The 12148-nt window shown below is 49.8% G+C and overlaps 6 protein-coding genes across 6 annotated transcripts; 5 read left to right on the top strand and 1 right to left on the bottom strand.

The window, feature by feature from the left end:
* Positions 1-317: 317 nt before the first annotated feature.
* Positions 318-1310, top strand: ASPBRDRAFT_29298 (uncharacterized protein; the record flags this gene model as incomplete). Its single annotated transcript, XM_067622641.1, has 2 exons — positions 318-682; positions 752-1310. The coding sequence occupies 2 exons, from the start codon at positions 318-320 to the stop codon at positions 1308-1310; spliced, it is 924 nt and encodes a 307-aa protein (XP_067479557.1).
* A 1553-nt stretch (positions 1311-2863) lies between these two features.
* On the top strand, positions 2864-4181 carry ASPBRDRAFT_672242 (glycosyltransferase family 34 protein; the record flags this gene model as incomplete). Its single annotated transcript, XM_067628859.1, has 3 exons — positions 2864-3214; positions 3275-3515; positions 3599-4181. The coding sequence occupies exons 1-3, from the start codon at positions 3082-3084 to the stop codon at positions 4179-4181; spliced, it is 957 nt and encodes a 318-aa protein (XP_067479556.1). The 5' UTR covers positions 2864-3081.
* A 1225-nt stretch (positions 4182-5406) lies between these two features.
* ASPBRDRAFT_29296 (phytanoyl-CoA dioxygenase family protein) lies at positions 5407-6382 on the top strand (the record flags this gene model as incomplete). Its single annotated transcript, XM_067622640.1, has 3 exons — positions 5407-5825; positions 5872-6099; positions 6157-6382. The coding sequence occupies 3 exons, from the start codon at positions 5407-5409 to the stop codon at positions 6380-6382; spliced, it is 873 nt and encodes a 290-aa protein (XP_067479555.1).
* A 44-nt stretch (positions 6383-6426) lies between these two features.
* ASPBRDRAFT_535027 (Zn(II)2Cys6 transcription factor) lies at positions 6427-8186 on the bottom strand. The gene is made up of 2 exons (XM_067627083.1): positions 7984-8186; positions 6427-7934 (listed from the first exon to the last, which is right to left on the bottom strand). The coding sequence occupies exons 1-2, from the start codon at positions 8036-8038 to the stop codon at positions 6472-6474; spliced, it is 1518 nt and encodes a 505-aa protein (XP_067479554.1). The 5' UTR covers positions 8039-8186; the 3' UTR covers positions 6427-6471.
* Positions 8187-8554: 368 nt separating this feature from the next.
* ASPBRDRAFT_41986 (Gfo/Idh/MocA family protein) lies at positions 8555-9836 on the top strand. Its single transcript, XM_067624706.1, has one exon. The coding sequence runs from the start codon at positions 9051-9053 to the stop codon at positions 9813-9815; it is 765 nt and encodes a 254-aa protein (XP_067479553.1). The 5' UTR covers positions 8555-9050; the 3' UTR covers positions 9816-9836.
* A 153-nt stretch (positions 9837-9989) lies between these two features.
* ASPBRDRAFT_41985 (uncharacterized protein) lies at positions 9990-12131 on the top strand. The gene is made up of 6 exons (XM_067624705.1): positions 9990-10043; positions 10104-10118; positions 10175-10755; positions 10803-11415; positions 11506-11701; positions 11781-12131. Exons 3-6 carry the CDS (start codon positions 10309-10311, stop codon positions 12055-12057), a joined length of 1533 nt encoding a protein of 510 aa, XP_067479552.1. The 5' UTR covers positions 9990-10043; positions 10104-10118; positions 10175-10308; the 3' UTR covers positions 12058-12131.
* Positions 12132-12148: the final 17 nt, after the last annotated feature.

The following is a 12148-nucleotide window of genomic DNA, read 5'->3' as shown; positions in this document are numbered from 1 at the left end:
CATATTTGGCTCGTAAAGATGGACCAAAGACGCTCCCGATAGTATGGTGGGCGCTTAAAGGACGGTTTATATGAGGATGGCGTTCCTGCAGTGCTACTGCGTCTTCTGCGAGGACTTGGGGGTCTACATTGTGCCATCCGATAGCGGCTGCCGTGCCATACCTCCCGCTCTCGATATTGCGACCAACATTTAGCGCTCTCTATCTACACCAGCTGGTCGCCAAACGCGGTCGATAGACCTCCCGATGCGAGTGTGACACCGCAAGCATCTGAGATTGTTACAGAAATCAGGACGAGGTATCATTATCTATCGTCAGGATGAGCGTGATCAGCACGGACACGACGGAGTCCAACTATCCCCCCGAAACAGACAGTAGTGGTACCGTCACTTCCTACATGCCACTCACCTCGGTATGGACAGCTTCCTCGGGATGCGAGAGCAAGTTCCGCCTTGATGGGCCTAGCCTCATGGCTTGGGATCCTGGATATATGCTTGACGTCGATACCGATGCTCGATGTTGTCCACCCCAGATGGTAACTCAATGGGAGCAAAATCTCCTTGGTGTTGGAGGTCAATATCATACACAAATGGATATTGGACCGTTCACTGGGCCGCTATCATGGCCAACGGTCGCGTCGTCAATAAAAAACGAATACAGCACGCTATGGATGTGTTGTCCTTCGTAAGTGCATCTCATATCCCAGGGCGCATCTTTTGTTGTGCGCAGTACAAACTAACTGGATGTAAATAGAGGCTACTTTCTTTCTCAGGGAACAGTCGGACAAGTAATCGGACGGTGTCTCTCAAGCGTCTATTCTGGGCAGACTTTAACATATGGATCCACGCCATTAAGTGATCATACGGCCTGGGCAATAGCGACGACGACATTGACAACAGATTCGACCGTTGGGGCAATCGATATAGTTGGCTGGGAGATCAAGTATCCCGTCACGGCAACAGCAACATCTACATCTACATCAACCGCTTCCACCTCCTCGTCCACTTTGACTTCGCTTCCATCAACAGCCGAGGATGGTTCTACAACTTCTAATAATGCGCTTAGCACTGGAGCAAAAGCTGGAATTGGCATCGGTGTCGGTGTGGGTGCGGTCGGCATCATCGCTTTGATTCTTGCTTTATTTCTTTTCAACCAGCGGAAACGACTCGCCACAAGCTATCAACAGCCGGTCGCTGCATATGGATACTATCCACCTGTCGCAAGGAATGCGAAGCCCGCTGAACTTCCGGGGTATAGGGGGATGCCTGGGAATGCGTGGGCTTCATCACCTGTAGAGATGGGCGAGAGGTGAATATAATGAATGGAGATCTCCCGACTTCTCCCACATCTTCATACCCGTTAATATTTGTACATATTATACACCTGTACTCCGGCAATATAGTCTACAGTATTCACTCACTTTCACAAGAAAAGGAAGTGCAAGGGATTTCAAGTCGGTCAACTAAGTCTGGCAAGGACGGCAACTGGCCCTGCCACCTTAAGCGGAAGACTATCATCTCAATAAGACGATAGAGCGACTACATCTCTTGAGTGGTCGATCAAATGACACAGCCAGCATTAACATGAAACACAACCCTGTCATGGTTCATTATAGGGGAGAAATGAACATTGGGTCCAGGACCGCACTAATGACTGCACTAAACCGACACACCTATCCAGAGACTAGACTGCGCTCATAACAAACTAAGGAGCGCCGCCAAAATTAGTACAACTCGTACACCCTACACAGTAATAATTATCACACCATTCCTACACTTTTTAATTAACCATCCACTGGGGTCTAAGAGTATGCGCTTAATGGACAGGGCAACTGGCCCCGGGGTCAACGGTCCTTGCACGCGCAGCATTAGTCCTTAGATGCAGTCCAGTAATAGTGACTACCTGCCTTATATAGTATAGTGAGTAAGTCAAACACCTGATCCAGCAGCCAGAGAATGATCTAAGTCGATGCTTTACTTTTGCACCGACAATGTCATCGTCAAGCATTCTTACATTGAAGTATTCAACGCACGTTCATGCACCTCAAAAACCTCCATCACGAACCCGCCCGGATCCCGCGTGGATTCCGGCCCGTCCTAAAGCTAAATTCCAGCGAGTTTTTGAATTTTAACAGAGAGTGGAAAGCATTGGCCTGCACCCACGGGCCCAGTTGGGCCCCGAGCAGTTCCGGGGAGGGAAGCTATTCCGAGCTGCCAGCTTAGCGCGCGGAAGTCACTTGCTCCTCCTCCTCCTCTTCTTCTTCCCACTCACGACGGTCGGCTTGACATGATCCTACTGCGATAATCCTCCTCAGTTCCATCATGAAAGTATCAAGATCTCTCAGCTTTCATGCATGTGCATGATCCTGCGAACAGTGCTCCGTAAGGCTGACTTATCCCCCTTTTGCTTTTCTCTCTGTGGTCAGGCGCCCTCGGCGATCCTCCGGTTGCTTTTCGGTTAGCACAGGCACGAGGGGCTAATCACTATATTAGGATGGGGACCCTTAGTGGACTTAGTGAGTGCCACTAAACAAGAAGTGCTATCACACTGCCTTCGCGCTACGTCGAACAATCTCATTCGATAATGAATTATCCCTACATAAGAGGACCCCTGCTTGGTCTTCCCAGCTGTCCTGATAGGCGATCCCTATTCGCGCACCCCTCAGTTCGGCCAGAACCTCTCGGCTCAGCCGCTGTCTAGTGTTCAGCCTAGTCGCTATCCGAAAAGGCCGGATCCCCTCTCTAGGGCACCTCTATCCCCAAAAGGGCATCCGCAGCCCACCGTTGTCTATCAAACGGCGGACGGAGGCGAGCTGCGCGCAACCAACATCTTGTAGATTCTTACCGCATTCGACAATGGCCATAGGTTAGCTGCAGGACCGGCGCCGTCATCCAGCGATCAATCAATGGCCAGGACCCCAAGTACCCATGCTATCCGTCGGGGTTGCAATGTCTACCCTGCTAGTGATTCAGGGTAGACTGCCTCCAAAATGGTTTGGTTATATGGGGATGTCTCCTCCCTAAATTGTGCACCATGTTTTCACCCATATATTACGTTCTCGCTCCGCCAGGACTAGAACCAGCATGAAAGATTTCACTATGCATAGTGCATATTTCCCTAGGGGCCGGAGCCAGCGATTCTGGCTCAGGTCGCTATCTAATATGGTGATGGTCTTCATGGCGGTTGTTGGGCTGGTAAAGATGTTTTCCCACTTTCGTAAGTTTGCTTCATTTCATCTCCGAATCAAATTGTAGTCGGTGAAGCTGACCTCCCCAGACCCCCATGAAATGCAAACATCCGATTCTCAGCCCATAATCCGAAAGGTCACTATGGTCTATGGTAACAGAACCTCTTACTACAGGGGCTTGAAGACTCATGAGGATCATTCTTCTAAATTCGGATATCCCATGACCGTGCTGCGCAAACCCATCCTTGGGGGTTACTGGAGTAAACCTGCCATTCTCCTGTCAGCTCTCGTAGAGGAAATGGAAAAGCCAGAGGAGAATCAAGCAAAATGGTTATTGTGAGTTTGCCAAGCAGCATGAGAGGGGACTCAGCCATCGTCTACAACATGAACTAACTAAATACCCTCATACACAGTTGGTTTGATGGTGACACAATTCTTATGAACCCCAATATTCCCCTCGACATCTTTCTCCCACCCCCTCAGTTCGATGATACCCATCTCCTCATGACAAGCGACTGGAACGGAATGAACAATGGAGTTTTCTTTATCCGCGTCAATCAATGGGCCATCGAGTTGTTGTCTGCGACGCTCGCCTACCCGACCGAACATCCCGAAGTCAGTCTATCCTTTGCGGACCAGTCCGCCATGGACAATGTTATCCTCGACCATGAATATTTCCGCCGTTCTATCGTCTTTTACCCCTTGCGATGGTTCAACGCCTACCCACGAAACGCCGATGCTGTGGACCTCAATCCCGACCGTCCCGTGGACTCTCAAGTACATCATGGAGATCTCCTTGTTCATTTTCCAGGAGCACCCCCAGATCGATTTGACGAGATTATGGACCCTTACCTCAAGGTAGCTGAAGCGCATACCCCGGAATGGGAGCTGCCTCTGCAGAAGACGGGGTATATGAAAGAGATAGGGGACTTTTGGCGAGAGAGACATGAGTTGATATTTGGGGAGACGCTTGAGTCGTCTGACAGCTTAAAATGATCGGGCTGGTCCCGAAGTTCAAGTTCTGTATACGAAACTAACAGCTAGACTTTTTGTCCCATATGTTGCTCGAGTGCTGGCACAATCATTAATAGAGCAATGGTTTGTGACGGGCCTTACGATTGTACGATTAACCCAGTATCACTACTGTATACATTTTGTCTTTGCTTTGATAATACCAGGGATACCACATACTACTACTGGATACTTTCACATTTTATGATCACTCCATCGCAATACTGTCTACGTTGACGTAACTCCCCAACTACGCGATTTAACTGATCTGCTGTCAGCGCCTGGTCATATACACCCTGTGTGGAATAATGGCTACCTGCTCTTAACCCACCCAATAGCGGCTCCGGCCGAACAGGAAGCGCTACCTAGTTAATCACAATTACTTAGTTAGGTTGGGGTTGGCAATGCGACATCATCTCGGCGCTTACACAAGGTATTGTATCCTGTTGGTTGGCCCGGACCAACCATCTCAAATCATGTGCAATCACGTACGGCGAACTTCGTCGTCTTGCGCAAAAGAAAAAAGAATATCTGAAAGAATATCCACTGTCATTTACTATATACCTTCTAGTGCCAGGCTTAAGGGGAATCGATCTATGTCTAGCCATATAGCATTGTAGTCTAGAAGATTAAACAGTAAGGAAGTACGTTACTACTGCTAGTAGACAAGAGTGAGTAAGTTTAATTCAACTTCCTTCCATTAGTAAGTAGTACTTTGTCTTCGTCCTGCCGATTATCTAGCTCGCCATAGTAAGCTCACTAGTATTTATTTCTGTGACTCTTAATAGATTTGCATCATACCTTTATGGTTTCTCAGGTCACATACCGAATCGGTGTTGGTGCTGTCTTACCCCACAGTTCGATCAAGTCTTGTGAGTGGGTGAGTGGGTGGGTGAATCCTTTGCGGAGATAAGCTTTCTCACGGATGTTGCCAATTTGGGTTGAAGGTTTACTACAGCTACTACTACTCGTCTATACGAGTTTGAAGAGGAGGGGATGACGGGATGGGATGGCTTTTGGAGGGGTAATGTGATGTAGTTCATGTTGCATAGACTATGATTTCAAGGGTTATAGAGGGTAGTGGGCAATGTTTCCGTGTCTGGCTCTGTAGACTACTTATATAAAGTAGGGTATATCCCGTTTTTCGATTTAGCATTACATGTACTTTTCTCTATTCAGAGTTGTATTTCACTGTTCTCTATTGAATACAATGGTTGCACCTGCTTCCTTCGAACGCTTCAATGCTACCGCCACCTCTACGGATACTCTCATCGAGGCAATCCGTCGAGACGGAGGTGTGATCGTAGAGAATCTCATCACCCGTGATGCGGCCGAACAGATAAAGCAAGATCTCAAGCCGCACTTCGACAAAGATATACCAGACAAGTATGGTTTGTTCCCTCCGACCACGCAGCGAGCCACCGGTCTGCTAGGTATTTCGGATGCCTGCGTCGAATTGGCGTGCAATGCAACCTATATCGGCGTCGCGAATGCACTTGTCTCGTCCAGCTACTCCTTCTGGAGGGGCGATCATAAGGTGACGGTTTCTGGGAAGCCGATCATCTCTAGCACGGCTGGGTTCCGGGTGACACCGGGAAGCAAGCAGCAGGTGCTTCATCGTGATGATAAGTATGTAGGAAGATGACTGTCACATAGTATGCTGACAGAATGGCAGTGACTATCATCCACATGATGCGCAACTGCCGGTGATGATTGGTTGTGTGACGGCCTTGACGAAGACAACCAAGGAAAATGGAGCGACCGTCGCTATTCCAGGTTCACATCTTTGGGGCCCGGAGCGGCAACCATTAGATGAGGAAGCTGTTCCTGCGGAACTAGAACCTGGCGATGCGTTCATCTTCTTGGGCAATCTGTATCATGCTGGTGGTGCAAATGTCACAGAGTATGTTGCTCTTTAAATCCATGCCATGTGGCATTTGGTAACCGCTGTTGCGTTTAGGCACGATTACCGCGAAACGGTGGGAATATTCCTCTGCAAACCAACACTGCGGCCCGCAGAGAACCAGTTCTTGGTGGTTCCTTTGGAGCGAGTGAAGAAGATGAAGCCTCAAGCCCAAAGGCTTCTGGGGTATGGTGTCTGCGAGCCAGGTGTTGGCTTCATGCATTATCAGGATCCAATGAGGGTGTTGTTCGGCGTGGAGGATGAAGAGACGGTCGACATGTGACGGCGTGACATGGCAGAGCTGCATGTAATCCTCAGATTATTTTCGTCCTTGCGGTAGATAACGGAGGTATTCTCCGGGCTCATCCTATCTCAGAACACGAGAAAATGCCCCAGCTGTTGTCTGCATTCTCGAGCGTACTGTATCCACTTCCCGGTGCCATGATGCTCCGAGCTTGACCAGAATCCACGCAGGAAGTCTAGCGCCCTATGGTTGCACCACAGCCCAGTCGTGACAAGTAACTTTAGGAGAATCCGTTCAATCATCCCCTGCTTATCTTCATCTCCCCAACATTCCGTACCAGCAATGAACAGAGGGAAGAAGAGGTCCTGAGAGAACGCATCACCGGAAGCCAAGGCAACCTTTTGGATTCTATCGAGGAGAATGGGCACTGTCGAGGAGACGGTTTGCATCAATGTGGTTGGAGATGCAAAGGCCTGATGAAGGTAGATAAGAGTCGCATAATAATGGGTGTCTATGAGGGCTTCAAAACAGTCTCGCGTAGTCTTTCCCTGTTCCAACAGACATGTGATGTCCGACATACTCATTTGTGTGGAGGCCTGCTCGAGCTTTGCTTGCCAGATGTTGAAGTCGACATCAGGTGGCTGTCGGCCTTCACTGAGATATCCATAATGATGTCTTTCCAGAGCAGTGATGTCATTAATCAGATCTGTAAATGTCCATGGCTGGAACTCGATTGCTGTAGTCGCTACTTTACTGCTGCTTGAGAATGAGAAGACATTGTTGAATACCTCAACGTCCCTGATCTCTTTGATCGCGAACTGCGTCATGGGATCTAGAGTCTCGTTGCGAGCGCACACTCCGTACCTGCTTACGATCGCACGACAGGCATGTAGATGCAAGGTCCAATCAGTCGAATCGCGAGTCACCAGTTCCGCATGGCAAAGGGTAATCGCCGCAATGAGAATTCTAGTCAGACACAGCTGATCAGGGGGCTTCACGGCATGACAGTCTAGTTGACGCTGAATCTCTTGGTTTAGGCTGCGTAAGGCAATATCTCTTAGGCTATAGTTCACCTGTTTCATACGTAATGCAATGGTACCAGTAGATGTGGCTGCTAAGTGAGCGGCAGCCAGGTTCAGTATAGACAGGCGAACGCTTATAGATCCTTGTGCCAAGGGCAGCACGATCTTCCTCCAAGGATTCTTGTGACTGTCGATCCACGAGAATATGCTTACAACATGGCGGCTGAAATGATTGATTAGTCTCTCACCCAGAACTGTCGAAGACTGGCGGCGACTGAGACCGTCATCTGCCAGAGGGTGAGGAATCGGCGGGTAGATCTCTTCAACAAAGGTAGTGAGGATAGGCGCACTATGCCTATCGATGCAACTTTCCGTTTCTCGATCTTGCGGATGACTGGATCCACGTCGAGGTGGGAACTGGTTCGGCATCCCACGACGTGCCATGGAATGGTTCCAATTCAATTGAACTGCGTCGAACCCAGGACAAGAGTGCCCACGAATGGTGCATTTGCGGCACTGTGGAATAGTCCGATCACATTTTATGCGTCTTTTAGTGCAGAAACGGCAGTCTGGAGTGTCAGCAGGGTTTGCAGTGAGTTGAGTGGATATGCTCCGTACCTCGGTTTGCAATTTTCCGATCGGCGGGGAGAAAATCATTCCGGACGTTCTTCATGGTGTAAGCCGGTTGGGGGAGTATATCCCGGCGGAGAGCATGAATAGAACTGGTATGAGGATTAGCTGGTATTTGATGGTATCAGCAAATGGCGTTGTGGAGGATGGGCTCCCAGCATTGTCATGGTCGTTGGGGTGGATGAGTGAGTGGAAGCCTTTGATGGGCTTCAAACGGAGATCCGATTATCGCTCAGTGGGTCACATGACCTGCCTCAATTCAGGACAGCGGGCATTATTTCCTGTTACGATGGCATTCTATGAAGCCAACAAAGTGAATTATTTGATTCGGGAGCATTCAAGATCAGAATCCAAGGCCGGTTATTCCAAATATGGGAAGATGTAGATAATTGAGCATTCCATGATATTGCTCTTTTTTCCTAGTTCAGTAGGTCCCGGCGAGGCTGCGGCCAAGACCACCACAGCCGATTACCGTATTAGGCAAGTGTCGGCGGCTGTAGATACAACTACAAGGTGACCAACTTCTGTATACTGGACATCAAAGGCATAAATAGAGCCTATTTCTCCTGTAGTTTCGTCAGACATCATCTAAGAGCATACAACTTCTCCAGTATCCAACTTTCTTTTAAAAAAGCTACCATGAGTTCCATCCAGATTGCAGTTGTCGGCCTTGGCCGAATGGTATGCATCTAATCCATTCTCAAGATACTGTGACATTATCCTAACACGCACCAGGGCAAGCGCCATGTCCACACTTTGCTATACCGTGTCCCACGAGCCAAGGTGGTGGCAGTCTGCAGTACTGATGCTAGCGAGATCGCCTGGGCCACAAACAACCAGGAGTACAAGGACTTTGGCATCACCGTCTATGACAACTACGACAACATGCTGGGCCACCCTGGACTTCAAGCCGTCTGGATCTCGAGCAGCACTGATGTCCATGCAAGTCAATCCCTGGCGGCTATTGACAAGGATCTCCATGTCCTTTGCGAAAAGCCACTGAGTACCGACTTGGCAGAGGTATCCTACCCTTGTCTCTGCTTGCCATCCGATAAATGCTAACAAATTTCGCCCAGGCCCAGTCAGTGGTTGATGCGGCAAGAGCCAAGCCTTCCCTTAAAGTGATGGCTGGTTTCTCGCGCAGATTCGATGCCTCCTACCGGGACGCGAGCCAGAAGATCTTCGACAAGAAGGCCATTGGGTCACCATTTCTGGTACGGTCGAACACATGCGACTTGAAGGATGAGACCGGCTTCTTTGTGCGATACGCATCCCGCAACGGTGGTATCTTCGTCGACTGTGCCATCCACGATATTGACCTGTCCCTCTGGTTCTTGGATAATCCCACGCCCAAAGCTTGTTGGGCAGCTGGAACGCTGCAGCATCACCCTGAGCTGAAGGACCTGTCTGATGTGGATAATGCAGTCGGCGTTGTTGAGTTCTGGGGTGGAAAGATCGCATACTTCTACTGCTCGCGGACCCAAGCCCATGGACATGACGTCTGCACTGAGATCACCGGCACCGAGGGCAAGGTGATGGTTAATGTGATCCCCCGCCAGAACAACGTTGTCCTTGCCGATAAACTGGGTATGCGACACGAAGTGCAGCCGGAATACTGGGAGCGGTTCGAGAATGCATTTGCCGTGGAAGCCAATGAGTTTGTGAATGCGGTTCTCCAGGACACCGAGGTTCCGCTGCCGCTAGAGCGAGGGATCAAGGTGATGACGATCGGGCAAGCTTTGCAGCGTGCTCTGCTGTCCGGGGAGGTGGTCCGGTTCAACGAGAATGGCGAGCGGCTGAATTGCAATGATTTGCATTGATCTGAAGCTTATAGAAGTGTTAGTGCAATGAAATTTTCCTTGAATACAATGTTCTCCAGGTTTGAACCCAATGGATGCGGGGATGTGGGGACTTCCCCTCAATGCGGCTTTGCCCCAAAAGAGTAGGCCGCGCCGTTGAGTTGCCGTTACCGCCAATTGCTTCGCTATCAACGATGCCGCCATCATCACCAGCTACACTGGCACGGACGCCTTGCTCTAACTGCCGCGGTAAGATGTGAGAAGATGGCTCTTTTCTTCGGGATATTGGCTAATACCGATTAAATGCAGAGAAACACGTGAAATGTAGGTCAGCTTTTCCGGGTCCGAACGTGCCTAATGTTTGCTTCCCTCATCTACAGGTGATAAGAAACAGCCCACATGCACACGATGTAAAGAAAGAGACTTGGTGTGTAGGCCAGTGCAGCGAAAATCAGTCTTCCGTCAAGGCTCGACAGCCAGGCTTGATGGGCACTTCTCAAGGGACCAATCTTGGATGAGCAGCCAGCCAAAGAAATGGAAGCTGCTCTCAGGGGACTCTTCACTTCCTGGGTTAGATGTAGCTGAGAGTACAGCACACTATCAGGAGTCCACAGAGCGATGCGAAACGCCAACATCCGATGGATCAAATAATCTTGTATGGACCCGCGGTGATGGGAGTCAGAGTGGCAGTAACTTTGAGATTCAGAGTCCGCCTTTCAATCCTTCACCGGATGGCTTTGGCCACTTCGTATCGGTAGACACGGTCAACGGTAACAGACGCACTAATGTTGCACACGAGTGGGATATGGATAGCCCTGAAAGCAATCTCTCGATCAACGGAATGCCACCGTCAAGAACACCAATTGAAACAGACAGTGCTTTATCTACTCCCGAGCCCGCACAGGCCACAGTGCAGGAGGCTTGTCTGCTACGCCATTTCATCGAGGAGATATCGCCATGGGTAAGCCTGCCAAAATTCCGTGATACCTAAGTAGCTAAACACCATAGTTCGACCACTGCGACGACCGGAGACACTTCCAATTAGTAGTACCTCGGCGAGCACAGTACTGTTCGATCATACGCAACGCTCTATTTGCAGTCTCAGCGCGTCATTTAGCCCGTCTCCCGCATTACACAACACCCCAAGGGATTTGCTATCGCGGACAGCTTCTCCCCGATCTGCAGAAATGCACAGCGGTAGAATACACGCTCAAATGCATCCCCGAACTCCTCAAATTCCCTGAAATAACCGATCCCACAGAGCAAGAAAACATCATGGTGGCCACGGTTATACTCCGTCAATACGAAGAAATGGAGGAGGATATAGAGGAACACGATACGGTCACAGATATGTCCACGCAAGACAAAGTCAACTTCTTAGCCATCACGCAGAGAATCATCGATGCCATGATCTCTCACCGACTAGACCAATCTCTCGCCACGGCAGCGTACTGGATCGTCATCCGACAGGAGGTATACTACGCGCTGACACGACAACGTGCACCCAAGATGCGATTCAGTCCAGAGGACTGGCAAAAGGCATCTGTTGCAAACACCTTGATCATGCTCGCAAGCGAGGTGACCAAGTGGCGCTGGGGCGGCGGGTTGCGTGAAGAATGGAGTTTGTAGTCCCTATCCCCTCCATCACCCAACTCCCTCCATATAGCATCTATCTACCCTCCTACATCGCTAACTTGTCCATGTTCTACAGACCGCCTCATGCTCCGCCACCGCAAGCTCAAACACGACTACCGCTTCGAGCTATCCCCAATCTTCGAAAAGAAAGCAGACCGATCACGCGGCGAACTCTTCCCCACAATCTGGTACAGCTCCGACGAACAAGTGACAGCAGTGCAGCACCTCGAGCTCGCTAATATGATCCTAACAGCCCAGAACCCGTATCTTGCGTAAGCCAGCCTTCCACTTTTTAAACATGTACCCCCTTTCTCTCTCTATATTTATACTAACGGTATGGTAATGTATCAGAAACTCCACCCGTGCCGCCCACCGCAAAGCAGAAGCAGAAGTCCGCTCCATCGTGCTCCGAATCTGCGGTATCGCGCTGAACCACCCCCGCTGTCATCCGGCGTTAGTTAATGCCGTGATCGCTATCACCCTCTACGGAGAGTATTTTACTGAGTTGGAGGAGCGCGAGGCGCTGGTTGGGATTATTGATAAGACGCGTGAGTTGCATTCGTGGCCGATGCAGAAGTGTTATGTGCGGTTGAGGAGGGGGTGGGAGGTTGTGGATACTAGTCCTTAGACAGTCTTATCCCACCATCTTATTATATACTAGACAGTGTTCCACCTTACATGCACTGCTACAGCTAGTAAGACGGTATGCGACAGTTAGA

Source organism: Aspergillus brasiliensis, assembly GCF_001889945.1.
Source record: "Aspergillus brasiliensis CBS 101740 unplaced genomic scaffold ASPBRscaffold_5, whole genome shotgun sequence".
Lineage (NCBI taxonomy): Eukaryota > Fungi > Ascomycota > Eurotiomycetes > Eurotiales > Aspergillaceae > Aspergillus > Aspergillus brasiliensis.
This window is presented reverse-complemented; position numbering and strand designations above follow the sequence as displayed.

Coding starts and splice junctions, on each gene's coding strand:
- ASPBRDRAFT_535027 (XM_067627083.1), bottom strand. CDS start 8,038: ATGAAGAACGTCCGGAATGATTTTCTCCCCGCCGATCGGAAAATTGCA. Junction 7,935..7,983: donor TCGGAAAATTGCAAACCGAG/GTACGGAGCATA, acceptor CTGACACTCCAG/ACTGCCGTTTCTGCACTAAA.
- ASPBRDRAFT_41986 (XM_067624706.1), top strand. CDS start 9,051: ATGCTAACAAATTTCGCCCAGGCCCAGTCAGTGGTTGATGCGGCAAGA.
- ASPBRDRAFT_41985 (XM_067624705.1), top strand. CDS start 10,309: ATGAGCAGCCAGCCAAAGAAATGGAAGCTGCTCTCAGGGGACTCTTCA. Junction 10,756..10,802: donor TCGAGGAGATATCGCCATGG/GTAAGCCTGCCA, acceptor TAAACACCATAG/TTCGACCACTGCGACGACCG. Junction 11,702..11,780: donor GCCCAGAACCCGTATCTTGC/GTAAGCCAGCCT, acceptor GTAATGTATCAG/AAACTCCACCCGTGCCGCCC.